Genomic DNA, 17,854 nt, shown 5'->3' on the forward strand with positions numbered 1-17,854 from the left:
TGAAAGGCAACTACCTCAAATCACTCGTTACAACCAAGGTATGCAGAATACCATCTCTGAACACACAACACGTCGAACCCTGAAGCAGATGGGCTACAGCAAGTATTGTGTAATTTAGTAGTAAAATATAGAAATGTTATTATCTTACTAACATTACTAAAAAGAGAATGTAAAATCATGAAAGTAATCAATACATTGGATAATGTGTTAAATTAGTCTAAAACTGAATGTCTGCATATAGACTGGGAGTTTACATGGGCAGAGATGGAAAGTTCCAGAACAAAAAACCAGGTGAGGACACAAGGACATTGAAATCGCCTCCAGCCAATGGGAGGCCAGATAATTTAAAAAGGGCCGTTTCAGCAATATTCCACCATCAGATAGCAGACGGAGAAGGCCGCAAAATAATGGTGGCGGGCCAAATGAGTTCCCTATCAAGGGAACTTCGAACTGCGTCCTCTAGAGGTCGCTATGGGGAACTCCATCTACGTGACCCGTGTCTGAAGCATATATACAAAAACACCAAATATTGGCCGGCGACAGCCTATGACGTCGCTCCCGGTGCGACCACAGTATAAAAGAGCGCCATCCTAAATCCTTCACTTTCAAATGTTCAAACCCTTCAAATATTATTTTGCCTGAATACTGCTGTAATTCTGTAAACTGTACACAAAAATGCTGGAAAATGTGTAAATAAAGCGAATAAAGAGAAGCTCTCAGACACAGAGGACACCAACTCACGAGCTGTGCACACAAACACTTTTTTTCTCGCAATTCTGATTTTTAAAAAAAAAATGACAAAACATATATACAAAAGACAAAGTCACAATTACCCCTTTTTATTTTTTATTCCACAGAAAAAAAAAAATCAGAATTGCGTGACGCAAACTTAGAATTTCAAGAAAAACTCTTCTGCAAATTCCATTAAATTTTTTTTCCTCAAAATTGTAAGGGAGAAACGTCCGAAAAGGGCTTCAATAATTTGCCTTTGAACCCCCATTTGGTAAAACCTGCATAGGGTGTTTTAGATGTGATTGCATGGTTGATCTTGAGAAAATTCCAATGGAATTTAACAACTTTTACAATTAAAGCTAATGTATTTTGCTTTTGTCATTTAAATAAAACAAATTGCATGCCACAAATGGGTTAATGTGTCTCCCTGCAGCTCTGATTGCCGGTGTGAACTCTTATGTGTTTTACTTGGTGTCTGGGGAAATGAGCTGCACCAATGCTCAGATGTACTGCAGACAGTATCACACCGATCTCGCCACCGTTAATAAACAGACGGAACTCACTGAGATGTTAAAATCTTTACCCAGTGGTTTTAGAGGGAATTTTTGGATTGGACTCTATCGGACGAATGGCTATGCTCCCTGGGTCTGGTCTGATGGGAGTAAATCGCTGTTGGGAGTGTCCAGATAAATGACCATTTATGTGCTACACTGGTGAGTTGTTAGCAGTACAGTACATGTCAAACCATTTCACTTTATAGTTTCAGTTTAATTTATTTGCACGGCAGACCTGAAAAAAAGTAGGCCTAATGCTAAGAGACTTACTGTCTGCAAGCTTTTTAATTTATATATTTTCGTGGTTGAGGCACTGGCTGAGCGATTATAGGACATGAGATGTTCATTCATGTTTATTTCATGCTTTAACTAGCAAACAGGAAGAAATGATTGCGTATGAACTGAGGTGTCTATAAGAGCATCAAAATTACATTTATTGCTTGCATCTCCTGATAAAAGGGCACAACATTTTAAAGATGAGTTTTTTTTATGGAAATAAACAAAACACAAAGTTTCTCGTGGTCCCATAATCTTGGGATCTCGTGTTCTCGCTACGTAATCTCTAGCGAAAATAGGATCAGGTTCACTTTATTTATACCCCTAGGTAGGTTTGCAGTGTTATGAGTTCTCACATCTTTCACATTTTGTAGACACCACAGACATTAAACAACACATATGATAAAAGTGCTTTAAAGTTTGAAAGTTTTAAAGGTTCCCAGCATCACTAAAAAAACGCCTGGACTAAAAATAATTGATAACTAGCTAATGAACAAATGATGTAAAAAATGTTTTTTTTTTAAATAAATAAATGTTTTAAAAAGAATAATAATAATAAAATTAAAATGTAGCTGCAAGCAGCAATTCAGGGGCCAAGCCCTTTATGACTGTTTTTCGCATGCTTGGACATTAGAATTTTTCATTAGGAACTTTTTGAACATTTAGTAATTTACACTGGTTCAGCACTTCCTTCACACGGAATTTAATTTATCACTAATGGATATAGCCTTTTGCATTACACAGTATATGCTGGTCATTGACTGTGGTTTGTTTAAGTTTATAGAGACTTCAGCTGTTGAAGGTAGAACTTAAGCAACTGGCTCCAAGTGACACAACATTACACGCAATTTTATAAAGCTGCGGTCTGGGCATGTGCCCACCGGGATTTGAACCCACGACCTAAAAGGTTCAAGGAAAGCAACTTAGCAGAGTGAGCCACTCGGTCGCTGCATGTTTGATAGTCTGCCGAGGAGAACTTTAGGTGTGAGAATGAGCTGACAAAAAAGTTCTTTAGCATTTTAAGCAGCGTAACACAAAGTAAAGTTAATTGTAACGCACCTTATGCTTAATTCGATAGCTGAAGAGTCACAATAAACAGAATGGTAATTGTTTAGCCTGTAACTTAGAAGAATGCTAAGATTACTAGTATAAGTCAACAAATTTCAACGTGGCGGACACGTGGTTCAGCCAATCCTGGCAAAATTGACATCCTTATAACTTTTGAACAGTCAGTCAAAAAATTATAAGCAAAAATGTGACTTTTTGGTATCTCACGACCCATAGGTGGCACTGTTCCCAACTTTGGCATGGACCCTCAGATAATAGGGTTGAAGAAGTTTTGATTGATCAAAGTTTGGCTGAGATAAAGCCACTGAACCAATTTGGGTAAACTTTGTGAAGTTCACAACATCATAACTTTTTTTTCACTAGTAGTCAAACAATTCTGTTCAGTCATTTCTGTGCAGCTTGTTCCAAAGATCGTCTGAGTCAATTTTGGGAACAATTGGACAGATTTTGAAGGAGGAGTAGCAAAAACACTGTTTTTCATTTGCTTTAAAATGGCTGAGAGACACCATGTTGGAAAATGACGAATGAGACGTTGTCAGAATCGGCATAACCCAGGGAACGAAACAACATAAAAATTACACATTTTGGACATCATTTTCAAAAGTTATGTGTTTTTGTTAGAATAGTTATATCTCTGGAACACTAGGTGGCGCTATCTTCAAACTTCTGTGGTACCTCCGGGACATGGTCTTGATTATCCCTACCGCTTCTTGTGCCGATATGTCAGATGGTTCAGAAGATATTGCAATTTATGTCAAATTTAAAAATGGCGGACACATGGTTCAGCCAATCCTGGCAAAATTCTCTGATTCGGCATGACGCAAGGAATCCATAGACACAAAGACCATAATTTTCTGATTGACTGTTCAAACGTTATAAGCGAAAATGTGCATTTTTGGTATCTCACGACCCATAAGTGGCGCTGTTCCCAACTTTGGCATGGACCCTGGTGTTGATGAAGCATACCAAGTTTTGTTTCGATTGATCAAAGTTTGGCCAAGATACAGCCTCTGAATCAATTTTGGCCTTTTTAAGTTTACAACATCATAACTTTTTTTTTCACTAGTAGTCAAAAAATTTGGTTCAGTTATTTCTGTTCAGCTCAGTCCAAAGATCATCTGAGCCCATTTTGGGAAGATTTAATAAATTTTCAAGGAGTAGTAGCAAAAAGACAGAATACTGTACTTTTCAAAATGGCCGCTACTGTAATGGGTGGAGTCTTACAGTAAGCTATTGAATATGATGAGCATGAAGAGAGTAATCAGGTGTACTAAGTTTTATTTTTCTACAACAAGGGGTTCAGGAGTTATTACCATTTCAATGCTGAATTTTTGAACTGGTGGTGGCGCTATAGGGTTGGTTCTAGAGACCCCAAAGGTGGTCAGATCACTATTCATGGCCATCTCTACAAGTATGCCAAATTTTATCATTTTCCTATGTCATAGAACCCCATGTGAACCAGTGTTAATTTTGGCAGGCATTTTTGATTTAGTCTTAGTCTTTATCTTGAGATGAAAAAGCTTAATAGTCTTAGTCACATTTTAGTCATTTGAGTCTTTCATAGTTTTAGTCTAGTTTTAGTCGACGAAAAGTTACCAACATTTATTTTGGTAGCTATTTTATATGTAGTATTCAAACAAAAATAGTCATCAATTCTTCTCTCTTTAGACCAAATCAATTAAGCTTAGTTATGAGAAATTTGAATCAAGGATTGAATTTGGAAAAACTGGAATAAATTTAAATTTTTTTGGTAGAGATATAAATTAAACTCATTTTTCAGATACAGTAGGTTTACTTAACAAGTATACATTTATTTAACATCTTTTGTTGGTTAACATTTATGACAGATAATTAGGAATGCTGTCCATTTAAGACGGAAGGTATGTAATAGCCTACTGTCACACATTCAGTTTTCACCCACCTGTTTAAGCTCACTTAAACCATAACGGACTGTATTTCCGTGAGATGCTCTACATGAGAGACATGTGGACTGCTGTGTGTGTGTTTGAGCGCTGAGAACTGATCGCGCGCTGTATGAGAACTGAAGAAGTGGAGCGTGCACGAGAGAGAGCACTTCTATCAGCGCGTTTCCGCCTATCGCACCTTCACTAACTTTAAGTTAATCGACAATGAATTGTGACTCCCGGGAAAAACGGGACGTCTGGTCACCCACTCCCTAACCCTTCGGGTGCTGAGGCCATTGTTTCAGATCGCTAGTTCACGTTTTGGTAGCCTATCCGTCCACCGCGGCTGCCATGCAAACGCACCTTATCCAATGACAGAGACGCACATTTTGAAAGACAAGACAGTTAACTTAGCCTATAGGATGTATTTTGAATGTCCGGTAGTCCTCAAATAACATTTTAGTCCCGTCTCGTCTTGTTAACGAAGACGCGACATAAATTTCGTCATAGTTTTTATCATCAGATATTAGTTTTAGCTCGTCAACGTCTCGTCTTAGTCACAGAAAAAAGGTTTGTTGACGAATATTTTTCGTCGTCGTCTTCGTCAACGAAATTAACACTGATGTGAACCCCATGTGAAGAAAATAATAATAGTAATAAAGAAAACATACAGGGGGCTACGGCCCTTTGGGCTTGGCCCCTAATAATGTTCCTAAGACCTATTCTTATTCAGTGATAACTGCTGGCACAAAGCTGTTTTTACACTGCTTAGTTCTACAATACAGGATTACAAATCTACGTCTATATGGCGGAAGGTCAAATTCATTGTTCAAAGGATGAGAATCATCCTTTAAAATGTTAAAAGTATGCAGGGATGCTGGACTAAGCTGTGACTCCCCAATCGGCTTACTAGACCATCTAACAATTTGACTCAGTTAATTCTTGTTCTTTACAGACAAGTTTCCAAGCCAAGACACCATGAAAATGTTAAAAGTGACTCAATAAAAGCACAATAAAATAAAGTCATCATGGTCCTGTCAATGTGAAAATGGGCCAATTTCCTTAAACAACACAGATGCTGATGACCCTTTTTAACACACTGCTTCACAATTTGCTTCAAAGTTCAACTTAGAGTCAATGAAAGTCCCAAGGTGTTTGTAAGATTGCACAGATTCTATTTTCTGACTTTTAATAGATGCAACTTCATGTGGGTGGGCTTGTTTCCTAAAATCAATAATCATATATTTTGTCTAAGATAAGTTTAATTGAAGGTAGGACTCTTCACACCACTTTCACCAATAATCGGGCCATGGCTGGTCTCATTGCCCTGAAGCTCACTAGCAATAAACTCACCGGGCAGATACAAGTTTGACATCTGACGTACAAACGCGTTCTCGAACAGTCTCTTAATTACAGTATTGTTTGTTAAAATATAAACATTCCTCACCACCTTGGCTTTTCCTCGTCACCTCAGACTTTCGATCCAGATGAAATGGCACTCCAAAACCATCAATGAACAAATTGCAGTCCTGGTCGTGCTCAGTGAGCCATGTCTCTGTGAAAGCCAAGGCGCAGCAGTCTTTAAAATCCTTCTGAAAACGGACACACCCATGGAGTTTGTCCACTTTATTCCTCAGCGACTGGACATTCCCCATTATCACTGAGGGCAGAGGAATCCGGGCAAGCCGTAAAGTCTGGTAGTTGTGGGGTGATATCCAGTACGCGAGCCAAGCTCACATCATTAAGTCTTGGTCAGACAGGGTTCCATTTACCCTTACTCTTTGTGTCCTATTAATTGAAAAATCAAGAATCCAGCCCACAATATTGTTACTCAATGTAAACTGTTCTAAAAGCGTATTAATTAGAACATGGGTTCCCTATCTTTGGTGTACTGTAACCGCCCTTGGTCGACAGCCCCATTAACGACGCGGGCAAGCAACAGGTATAAAATAATCCACAAAGCGGCAGGACAAAAAATGTTAAATTAGTGAAACTGAGAGCACTTAATCGTAAATACATACATACGAAAAACAATTACTTTAAAGCGTTTAACTTAAACTTACAAACATGTTATAAACACCAACATGTGGACACCAAACTCTCACTGCCGGTCGCTGCGTGCACATGCGCCCAGTTTCCAGGTGTAGACCATGGTTTTATTATAGTAAAAATGTTCAGTGTCATGTTTATTTGTATTGATTGCCATTTGTATAACCATTCAGTTTCATTAAAAATACCATGGTTATTCTATCAAAACCATGGTCAATCTGTGGTTAACATGCTTTAACTATATTAACCATTTTGGTTTTATTTGTAGATAAACCATGGTTAATTTTCGTAAAGGAACGTCTAGTGAAGTTTTATTCATGCATCAAAAAGATCGATTTTAGAAAACTAGGAGTTTTTACATGAAGTTCCCCCCATCCATGGGGATGCCTTTTAAGACACTACTTTTTAACTGAATAAATTTAATTATTTTCACAATTAACAGACTTATGATGATTTGAAAATAAGAAAATATTATTTAAATAAAATCAAATTCATGCATATAGTTAATTATAGCATGTAACAGTGGAGGTGCAAGAACTGAACATTTTCGTAAAATGTTTTTTGTTCATTGTAAAAAAAATGTATTCAGATCAAAAGTTTACATTAAAAATGACTAGATGTGGAACAAGCAATATACAGTTAGTTAAAATATGAGATTGATGATGCATTGTTTTGTTGTTGAAATTTTAGATTGAAATGAGTTACATTTATTGCTGATATAGTGCTGTTTAAAACACATTCTGTTTATTAGCACTACTGCAGAAATCTGATCGGTTCCATTTCTGAATGACTGATAAATATGCTTCACGTTAGGTTTATTAGTTTATGTTTATTAGTTTAAAATTGTGTAATCAAAATGTATGGACATTTTATATGAGATTGAAATACTTAAAAATATAAATATTTTGGAATATATTTATTTGAGGCTATATAAGGATGCTGCAAGTGATTATTAGCCTGAGCTAACCTGTTTGTGTCTCTTGCAGAGAAAAAGATACAGATAGTGAGACTGGAGGTAAAATCAAGTAAAAATGTGAATGATCCTGCAGTGAAGAATATGATTTTGGCGAAGGTAAGTTTAATGTAGCTGAATATACTGTATAACAATATTGATACACTTAGAGAGAGTATTGAGTAATAAAAGTCTGTTTCTGTCCTTCAGTTAGAGCAGATACTGAAGGAGAAGGGGCTGACAAAAGATGCTAAGATCTCATGGAAGATGTTTTCTGGTGAAAATGTCTTTCACAAGATGTGGTATCAGAAGAGTGATGCTTCTTCTGATGCGTCCTGCAAGAGATCCATGAACTGATCGTCTCATAATAGCGTTTGTTGTGTAATTTTAGTTGCTCTCAGAAAATCAGTCGGCACCGGTAGATGGAGCTGTAGGTGCACTTCTGGATTATTAAGCATTATTATTAGAATTTTGTATAATAACTATAATTTAAATCTTAATAACTATAATTCAAATCTTAATCATCCTTAAATATTATGCTGACTGTCCATTTTGAATGCTTTTTATTTTTTTTGCATTGTTAGTTGATTCTTGAATGTTACAATAAAGGTAAACTGGAAAGCAAGTTGACACGTGCAGGTGAACACCTGTCCTGTAGAGGGAGCTAAAGATGCAATAAAATAACAAAAATAAAAATGAGTTCTTGGTATAGGCCTACAATTATGTAAGAACAACACTGTAAAGTTGTGAAAGTGTCAATAAAACAAAGCTTATTGGAGTAAATTTGACAGGAAAGTACTATTTCAGTCTTTCTACTTAAAACTTTTGTTTAATTCTGTGGTTCACTTGCGGTTTCTTGGTAGTTGTGAATTTTACTAGCAGTTTCTGGGTGAAAATGGTTTCAAAATAAAGACTGTTAATATTTTTCAGTGTATATGTGACAATAAAACATGAACTCAATGAATTAAAAAACAAACAAACAAACAAAAAAAAAAAACAGTTCTCCTCTTCCAGAATCATAATACTGTTAGTTGAGTGTCACTTTTTATTCCTTATGTTGTAATGTACACATTAAAGAGTTCAATTTGATGGATGACATATGTTTCATATATTCTCTTGATTCTATTATCTGTGAAACTCTAGATATATATTTTAAACACTGAAGCTTAAAGCAAACATGTCTTTATAAGATCTTAAATCTTTAAAATAAAAAAAAACTTTGATTTAAAACCATAGAAAGTGGTTAGAAAGACCCTCACATTCATTTTGCATGCATGCTCTTTTTTTTTTTTTTCCTCCAGAGTTGAAAATGATGCTTGACTAAAGATAATTATTATGTTCAAGATGCAAGACAAAGTTATTTACAGCAAAGGGAAGACTCTCTGAGTCCTTTCTGAGTCCTAGCATGTTTCTAGTTCTTTAAAATATTGTACTCATATTTGTATTCTTCTCTCAGCCAAGAAGTTGAAGCCAGAGAAGGCAGAAGCAGGGGACACAATGATGATGATAAAGAGAAAAAAAAAATCACACATTTCCTCAGTGTCAGACTCTTCTTGAGTTGTGTGCCCCCCTGTCAACAAGCTTGACTCCCCCTTTGCCCCCCCTAAATTTGGAGTCATATCACAGCAAACAATATTGGGTGAAATGCACAGTTTTTCCTGTCCTTGTCTGTGCTGTTTTGTCACTGAGCGACTGAATTCTCTGGCTAACGTTAATCCACTCATCAGAAACAAAGTGAAGATGTAAAAATGTAAGAAAGATATTCATTTCACAGTGTAAACCGCTTTAGAGATTATTATGGCAGTTTTTGAGAGTGCTTTACAGTTTTTTTGGATTGCTTACACACTAAAATTAAAAGTAGTACACTATTAGCAAAACCTTACACTCAAGAAGCAAAACATCAGCCCATATTTGCACAACTATAAGCACATTGTCAACCTCACACTTGTTGCAAAACTCTACACACAGTGATTTGCAAAACACTAAACACACTTAACATACATTACACACAAAAATCTATCATGAAGTCACTTCCTTGCAATACCAAAGCACTGACTGTCAAATTACCGCACCGTCCAACCAGTTGGTTCAACACAGTCATCAGGTGTGCAAACACTTGTTTGCTTAATTGTAGACACACCAAACAGGTGTATAAGCACTATAAAAAGCAGCAGGTGAGCTCATCGGTCTTCAAGCACAATGGAAAGAGTCAGAGAAAGAGTAAGACGACAAGGAGGAGAACGAGGAGGAGGACGAGGAGGAAGGGGAGGAAGAGGAATCAACAGAGGAAGAGGAAGAGATGGAGGCCATGCTGGAGGTAGAGGAAGAGGAAGAGGAAGACAAGAAGGTGCTCAAAGAGGACCGAATCTGACAAATGAGATCCGCGCAACACTGGTTGACCACGTTGTCAACCACGGCCTGACACTGAGGGAGGCTGGACTGCGAGTACAGCCACATCTAAGCCGATACACCGTGGCAAGTGTGATAAGAACATTTCGACTGGAAAATAGGTATTGTAAAAATATCACCATATCAAAAACATCTGCACAGTTTCAGTAACTGCTTACAGTACTGTATTCTACGCAGTATCAGCACTTCTGTTACCTTTTCCTGTGAAATTACTGTACTATTGTATACTGTTTTTTTTCTACATAGGATTGAGGGTCAGGCACGACAAGGGGGAAGGCCTCCTATGTTCACAGAACAGCAAGAGAGGGAGATAGTAAACATGGTTTGGGCCAACAATGCTATAACACTCAATCAGCTCCAAGCTAACATTGTCAATAACCATGCCAGTTTCAACGATATCCATCAGGTCTCAACATCAACACTGGCACGCATCCTAAAAAAAAAACATATTCAAATGAAGCAAATTTATCGAGTGCCTTTCGAGCGCAATTCCGAAAGGGTGAAACGACTGCGGCATGATTATGCAGAGGTATGTATTCACTTTAGCAGTGTGATCTTGCATACTGTCTCATAATCTTTTACTATACTGTAATATGTATACTAGATCTACACTAAACTACACAATTTTGCCTGACACTGTTCTTCAGGGAGTTTTACGAATGGATGGAGAGGAGATCCAGCATTGGTTCATTTACGTAGATGAGGCTGGGTTCAACCTGACGAGAACACGAAGGAGGGGAAGAAACATCATTGGCCACAGGGCTATAGTCAATGTCCCAGGGCAGTTTGGGGGTAATATAACACTCTGTGCAGCCATTACACAGAATGGGGTCCTCCACCGCCATGCCCATATGGGCCCTTACAACACAGCACTCATACTTACATTCTTGGACCAATTGCACAACATAACAGCAGCAAATCAAATAGATCATATGCAATACATTGTTGTCTGGGACAATGTGTCTGTCCACCTCTCTGCTCTGGTTCAGAACTGGTTTCAGCAACATCCACATTTCACCGTCCTATATCTTCCACCATACTCTCCATTCCTCAACCCTATAGAAGAGTTTTTCTCGGCATGGCGGTGGAAGGTATATGATCTCCGTCTCCAGGCTGAGGTACCCCTCATCCAAGCCATGGAGGAGGCCTGTGACCAGATGGAGGTAGCAGCAATGCAAGGATGGATTCGTCATTCGAGACGTTTCTTTCCAAGGAGTCTTGCTAATGACAGCATTGCCTGCAATGTTGATGAAATTCTCTGGCCAGATCCAGCTAGGCGAAGAGACAATGTCTAGTGGTTTTTTTTTTTTTTTTTTTTTGTAACAGTAAACTTACAGTACAATACGTAAAGTGACATTTTGTTACAGTATTATGAATCTCCATGTCAACATTTTGGGCGTGTTGAGAAATAAATGAGTTTCTTCAGTCTGCAACATTGGTCTTGTGTAGTGTTTGGTGGATTTACTTTATATTTGTACTTTGATGGTAGCCTACTCTAATCATAGGGAAGTAGAAGTGCTAAAAGTGTTTTAGGTTTATCACAGCAGAGTGTAACTCGTGCAAACAGAGTATAGTAAAATGTGAAACGTGTGTTTCATATGGTAACAAAGTGTGGTTTTTAAACAGAAGTGTATAGTTTTTACAAGAGTGTTTAATTATGCAAAGGATCTGTAGCGTTTTGCTAATTGGGTGTGTGGTTGTGCTAATTGTGTGTAGTGTTTTGAAAACACGGGCCCTGTTTTGAAAATCGTGCTTAAGCAATCCAAAAAAACTGTAATCATTAATTGACAAAAGATTGTGGCATCGGAGCCTTTTATGCGCCCTGAGATCTACGTAGGCTGCGGGCCGTGCATAGTCTCCATTGCCCGTTTCTGCAGACCAAGTGCCCCCAAGTGGTCGGGATAATTTCCGTTGTGTTGTGGCTTAATGTCGTTGTGTTGTGAGTTTATGTATGCTTTTTAAATTGCGTTGTGTTGTGCACTATTGGGCCACCGTAATAGTCCCCATCAAGTTGGCATCTAAACTCACAGACCTCGGCCTAAACTCCTCACTCTGTGACTGGATTCAAGACTTCCTCACCGGCAGACCTCAAGTGGTGAAAGTTGGCCAGTTCACCTCAAACTCCATCACCCTGAACATAGGAGCCCCACAGGGCTGTGTCCTGAGTCCCCTGCTCTACTCTCTCTAAACGCATGACTGTGCGTCCTCCCACAGCTCCACATCTATTATCAAATTCGCTGATGATACTGTGGTTCTGGGCCTCATCTCCAACAACGATGAGACCGCACAGGATGAGGTAGAGAGACTCACATCATGGTGCCAGGACAACTGTCTCTCTCTGAATGTGAGCAAAACTAAAGAGCTGATCATGGACTTTAGGAAGAGACAGCAGCAGCCCTACACTCCTCTTATGATCAGTGGGACCCTGTGGAGAGGGTGAGTAGCTTCAAGTACCTCGGTGTAAACATCTCCAAGAACCTGACTTGGACTACACACATCCAAACACAGGTTAAGAAAGCCAGGAAAAGACTGTACCATCTGCGACAGCTGAGGAAATTCAGGGTCTCACCAGCAATCCTGAAAACTTTCTATTCAGGGACCATAGAAAGTGTATTGACTCAGTGCATCTCAGTGTGGTATGGAAACAGCTCCAATCAGGACTGCAAAGCACTGCAGAGAGTTGTGCGCTTAGCTGAGCGCATCTCAGGGTCTGCTCTCCCCTCTCTGCAGGACATCTACCTCAAACGCTGCAAAAGTAGAGCTGTCAAAATATTCAAGGACTCTACTCACCCTGGTAACCGTCTATTCACTTTGCTTCCATCTGGTAAGCGCTTCCGTAGCCTGATGGCAAAAACTGAGAGACTTAGGAGGAGCTTCTTCCCCCAGGCCATCAGGCTCCTCAACTCTAACTCTGTGTCATAACATCACATGACTCCATGTAAATATCACCATATCAATAAGCTATTCATAATTTTTTCTACCTCGTATTGCTGCTATTTAAATACCCTGTACAACTTTTTGTACATTCTTTTGCACATTCCTCTTATTACTAATGTTGTCAACAACATACTGACCTGCACATTCATATTTATATTTATATTTTTTATCTTTATTTTATTCTCTTATTTTGTTCTACTTTTCTTTTCCTTAATATCTGTATACTTTATAATTGCACTGTCCTTGGAGCGGTCCTGACCTACATTTCACTGCTGGTTATACCCTGTATAATTGTGTATGTGACAAATAAAAATCTTGAATCTTGAATCTTCTGTTTGTTTGCCAACCGCCATAAAAAGCCAGAAGAAGAAGAAGCAGGTGATGGAGATTTACTGCTAATCACAGAACAGGTTTTACTGAAGAGATGCGCATGATTATTGCATGGAATATATCGTGTAGCCCTACAAGTTTTGTGGTTCCCATCAAATACAGAGGAAAAAAATCTGTTCATTGGCCCTGAGCTTGAGTTTCTTGGCTCTCAGTGCTCACATAGACAATGTGTCAAACGTGCATTTTCAAGCAGAGTTGTATAATTAACCTCTGTGATTTATTAGACTGGTTAGAGCTGCAGATCACCTTGAAGCAGTAACAAACCATTTCCCAAATCAGTTGTATTGTATTTCAGCAGCAGCATAAATATTTTGTCCCTTTTTTGTTCATTATCTTTTAGTTTCTAAAATTAACTTCAGCATAACAATAACATGAACAAAGCAGAATATAAAGTCTTATAAAAAATATTCTGGCAAAAGTGCAGATCTGTATGCAAATGTAAGATGGAATATGGAATTGGGACTATTTTGTAGATTTGAAGTGCAACATTGCTAAGGTTTATATTTCAGCCTTTGAGATTCTTGTGATGCCACGATATATTGCAACAATTTTATATGAACATTATTAGTTTGCATAATTAGTCATTTTTTTCTTGATGATCTGTTTTGCTTGGTAAGTAAAATGCAAGTAATAAACAAACAAACAAACCATCATATTTGAATATTTAATCTTTTTTACCGAAACGATTATAAGCAGGTTCAAACAAGAGAGTTTTGCTCTGGTTTATTCATGCTGCTTGAAGTTAAAATGGGTGAATACTTTTCTGCCTTCTGATACAGCAAATATAAGAAATGTTATGTGGTTTGTGGTTAGACTGGAGTAATGATGCAAAGATAGCTTTCCAACCCAGTAGATGGAGCGGCAGTTAATACACAGAGCCGTAGTTCACTGACAAGATACGCAATTTCACGTTCATTATCGAAGGCGATTCATCTGAGATTAGGAGCAAGAATTGCGTGTCTTGTCAGTGAACTACGGCTCTGTGTATTAACTGCCGCTCCATCTACTGGGTTGGAAAGCAGGTGATGGAGATTTAATACTAATCACAGAACCGGCTTTACTGAAGAGATGCGCGTGACAGTCGCATGCAATATATCGTGCAGCCCTTGTCACATAATTGCCTGTTGTGAAATGCAAAAGATGCTAATTAAATGGGTGTTGCCTGAGCAAATTAAATCCTTTGGATCTCTATTTAAGCAGCAGTATCTTCAAACACATCTTACTTTTCTGACTTTCACCAGAGGAGCTTATCTTGAGAAAAAGTTCATCAGACTGCATCCACCTGTAAGTGCGTTTCCAGAGACGAGCATTTAACGTGTAATTCATTTATTTATTTTTTACTTGTATTAGAAGATACGTGTTTCCCAACCATGTTCCTAGATGCATGCCAACAGTGAATATTGTCTGTTAAATACCGCTGATCAGAAGTGGGTAGAGGACCCAAAAACTGTACTCAAATAAAAGTGAAAATACTTCTAGAAATATTTACTCAAGTAAAAGTAATAGTCTGAATAGTTACTGGAGTAAGAGTAAAAAAAGTATCGGATAAAAAAACAGCTATTAGTTACTAATTACTCTGGCTCATACTGTATATCTATAGTCTATTTTTATTTAGATGTAATATCTAACACGCTGTCGTTCAAATGATTTGTAATTTCTTATGTAATTTAAATCCATAATTTTCATCAGTCTTTACGCCAGTCTTCAGTGTCACATAATCCTTCAGAAGTCATTCCAATATGTTGCTTTATTATCAGTGCTGCTCTTTAGCTTTAATCCTTAAAGAATCCTGAACAAAACGTCACCGGTTCAAAAATATTAAACCGCAAAACACTGGTAATAAATCAATATATTAAAATGATTTCTGAAGGATCGCATGACTCTGAAAACTGGAGTAACAGCTGATAACTTCTATCTGATCAAATTGAATTGTATTTCAAAGTATATTGTTTATAGCCTATGTGTATATAACCTCTGACACGTGAGGAGTTTCGCTCTTCTCCATGACCCGCTACCGAACATCTGAACGAAACGATGCACATTGATCTGTTCTACAAGATGTAAAGAAATGTAGGCTATATTTCTGCAAGCGTAAATATTGTGAAAATATCAGTATTAATTGTGTCTAGACAAATGCATTCCTCCTGGAAAAGGTCCACGATCTTGATCTTAAACTGTTACAATTCTGACTGAAAACCGCTTCAGACGACTAAATTGAATAGATTTTTAACTTGTATTGCATTAAGATAAAGTAACGAGAGGAGCGTCGCCCACAGTAACGAAGTAAAAGTACCTTTTTATTTTTATTTTTTTAAATGTACTCCAAGTATTAGTTACCCAAAAAATGTACTCCAGTAAGTGTATGTAATTCGTTATTACCCACTTCTGCCGCTGATTGCATTTAATGGAGACCTGAGACCTGGAATGGAGGATTTAAAGAAATCGAAACGCATGTACTCCAGAAAAAGCGTTTGGAAGCACTTCTGTAGATTTATAGTTTCAATGGTGAACCTTTTGAGTGAAAATGGGGGGGTTCTAAATGACCTTTTAAACAAAAAGCTTAATTTTAAAAATTACTATGCAAGGGACATGTAATACACTTGATTTTATTTTTAATTGCCAATGTTAATATTGCTCTCTGACGTAACTTTCAGATCTATTCCCTTCAAAGATGCCCTACCCAACAATTCTAAGGATAATTGGTGGTGGAGGAGGCTATCGGTTTTCATTTACGGGGGAGAACAACGGTGCCAGTTTAGAGAAGATCTGGGTGTGGGTGGGAGAATGGCAGGTGAAGGCTGTCAAGGTTTGGCTTTCAGATGACAGAAGTGAAGTCTTTGGCAATCCATCTGGACCGTATCAAGACTACACTTTCGAGCCTGGCGAGTGTTTCACTTCGCTGTCCCTCTGGGGGAATGGAGCAGGAACACGTCTTGGAGCCATCAAATTCAAGACCAACAAGGGTGGACAATTTTTTGCAAAGATGACGAGCTGGGGCTTAAAAACAGAATATCCCATGGATGTCGGCTCTGGATTTTGTTTGGGAGTTGAAGGAAGATCTGGTTCAGATATTGACTGCATGGGATTCATGTTTCTCAATGCAGTTCAATCAACAGTTCTCACCAATGTCGACTATCCCACTCTCCACCAACTGATACCACAGGTGACCGTGGAAGAGATCAAATCTGCCACTTACAGAAACGACTCCTCTGTCGAACAACTGCAAAATATCGAAACCTCCAAGAAAGTGAGCAAGAAATGTTCATGGTCTATGAGTAACAGCTTCACGGCAACATTTAAAATGGAAGTGAAGGCAGGGATTCCAGAAGTTGCAGAAGTTTCTACAGGATTCGCTTTCAGTGTAGGAACAGAAAGCACTCGTAGTCTGGAGGAAACGGATGAGAGAAACGAAACTCTGTCTAGCACCATAAAAGTGCCGCCTAAAAAGAAAGTGGATGTTGACATCACCATCGGCAGAGCCATGTTTGACCTGCCTTACACTGGCACAGTGAAGATCACTTGCAAGAACGGCAGTGTGTTGCAGTATGAAACCAAGGGCCAATACAAAGGTGTCACTTACACTGATATCAAAACGACTATTCAAGAATCTGATCTGTGATCTGTTTGTTTTTGGCTGGTCTTTGCTGGTAAAATCAGAATGTAACAGTTTTCTGGTCCAAATGGTTTGCTGTAGTTCACGATTTCAAACGTGTTTACTGTGACCTTTAATAAAAGCATTACATGAGCCCTGTGCGTAGACTCGTTTATCTCTATTTTTATGTACAATGGTTTCATTGGAAATATTATGATTACACTGTAAAAGTATCTAGCAGTTTAGTTTCAATGACTTTTGTTGACCACTTTCAGTTTAGTTGCAAGTTGGCTGAACGAGAGTATTTGTCCTCAAATTAAATGTTGACTCAATTCAGTAACATCAGGTTGTCAACATCACTTATCGAGCGATCTTGTGAAGGCCTTTGCAGACAGAAGGTCTTCAGCCGTATTGAGCTTCTCCACAAAGTTTGGAAGTTTTCTCAAAATACAAATATTTACTTGCCAAATTTGTATTTATTGGCTTAATATTTGTAAAAAATGTTTAAGAGTAAAAGTATGGTTTAAAGAGTCCTATTTTCTAGTTCCATGCCAGTGTTAGTTTTGTGGCATTCTGAAGCCTCAATCCACATAGTTCCAAAGTATTTTCCATATAAATACTACAAATATTCTCCCATGCGGTACTGAGCTGAATCGATCCATGTGGAGAACGATAAATACAGTTCGGTAACGTTGTGGTGTTTGAGCCCAGTGCTGCATTAGAACGTTTAAACGGCTCGCAAGCCGGAACACAATGGACAACTGTATGGCTTTAGAACGGCGGGGAGGTGATGGTGAGGTTCTGATGAGGAAGTGGGAGTCTACAGACCAGGTATGCCAGATTGTGGTTCCTAAGGGTTTTCGTGATCAGATTTTGAATTTGGCACATGATCATGTTTTGTCATTTAGGTATCCGAAAGACTTACCAGCGTGTTCTAAAATACTATTTTTGGCCGGGGATGAAAGCCGATGTAGCCGCTTATTGTCGATCA

The 17,854-nt window shown here is 38.3% G+C and overlaps 1 protein-coding gene across 1 annotated transcript; it reads left to right on the forward strand.

Annotated features, from left to right (window-relative positions):
* Nucleotides 1-15,942: 15,942 nt before the first annotated feature.
* LOC306880762 (aerolysin-like protein) lies at nt 15,943-16,890 on the forward strand (the record flags this gene model as incomplete). The annotated part of the gene is made up of 1 exon (XM_079434506.1): nt 15,943-16,890. The coding sequence occupies one exon, from the start codon at nt 15,943-15,945 to the stop codon at nt 16,888-16,890; it is 948 nt and encodes a 315-aa protein (XP_079290632.1).
* Nucleotides 16,891-17,854: the final 964 nt, after the last annotated feature.

Source organism: Barbus barbus (assembly GCF_936440315.1).
Source record: "Barbus barbus genome assembly, chromosome: 1".
NCBI lineage: Eukaryota > Metazoa > Chordata > Actinopteri > Cypriniformes > Cyprinidae > Barbus > Barbus barbus.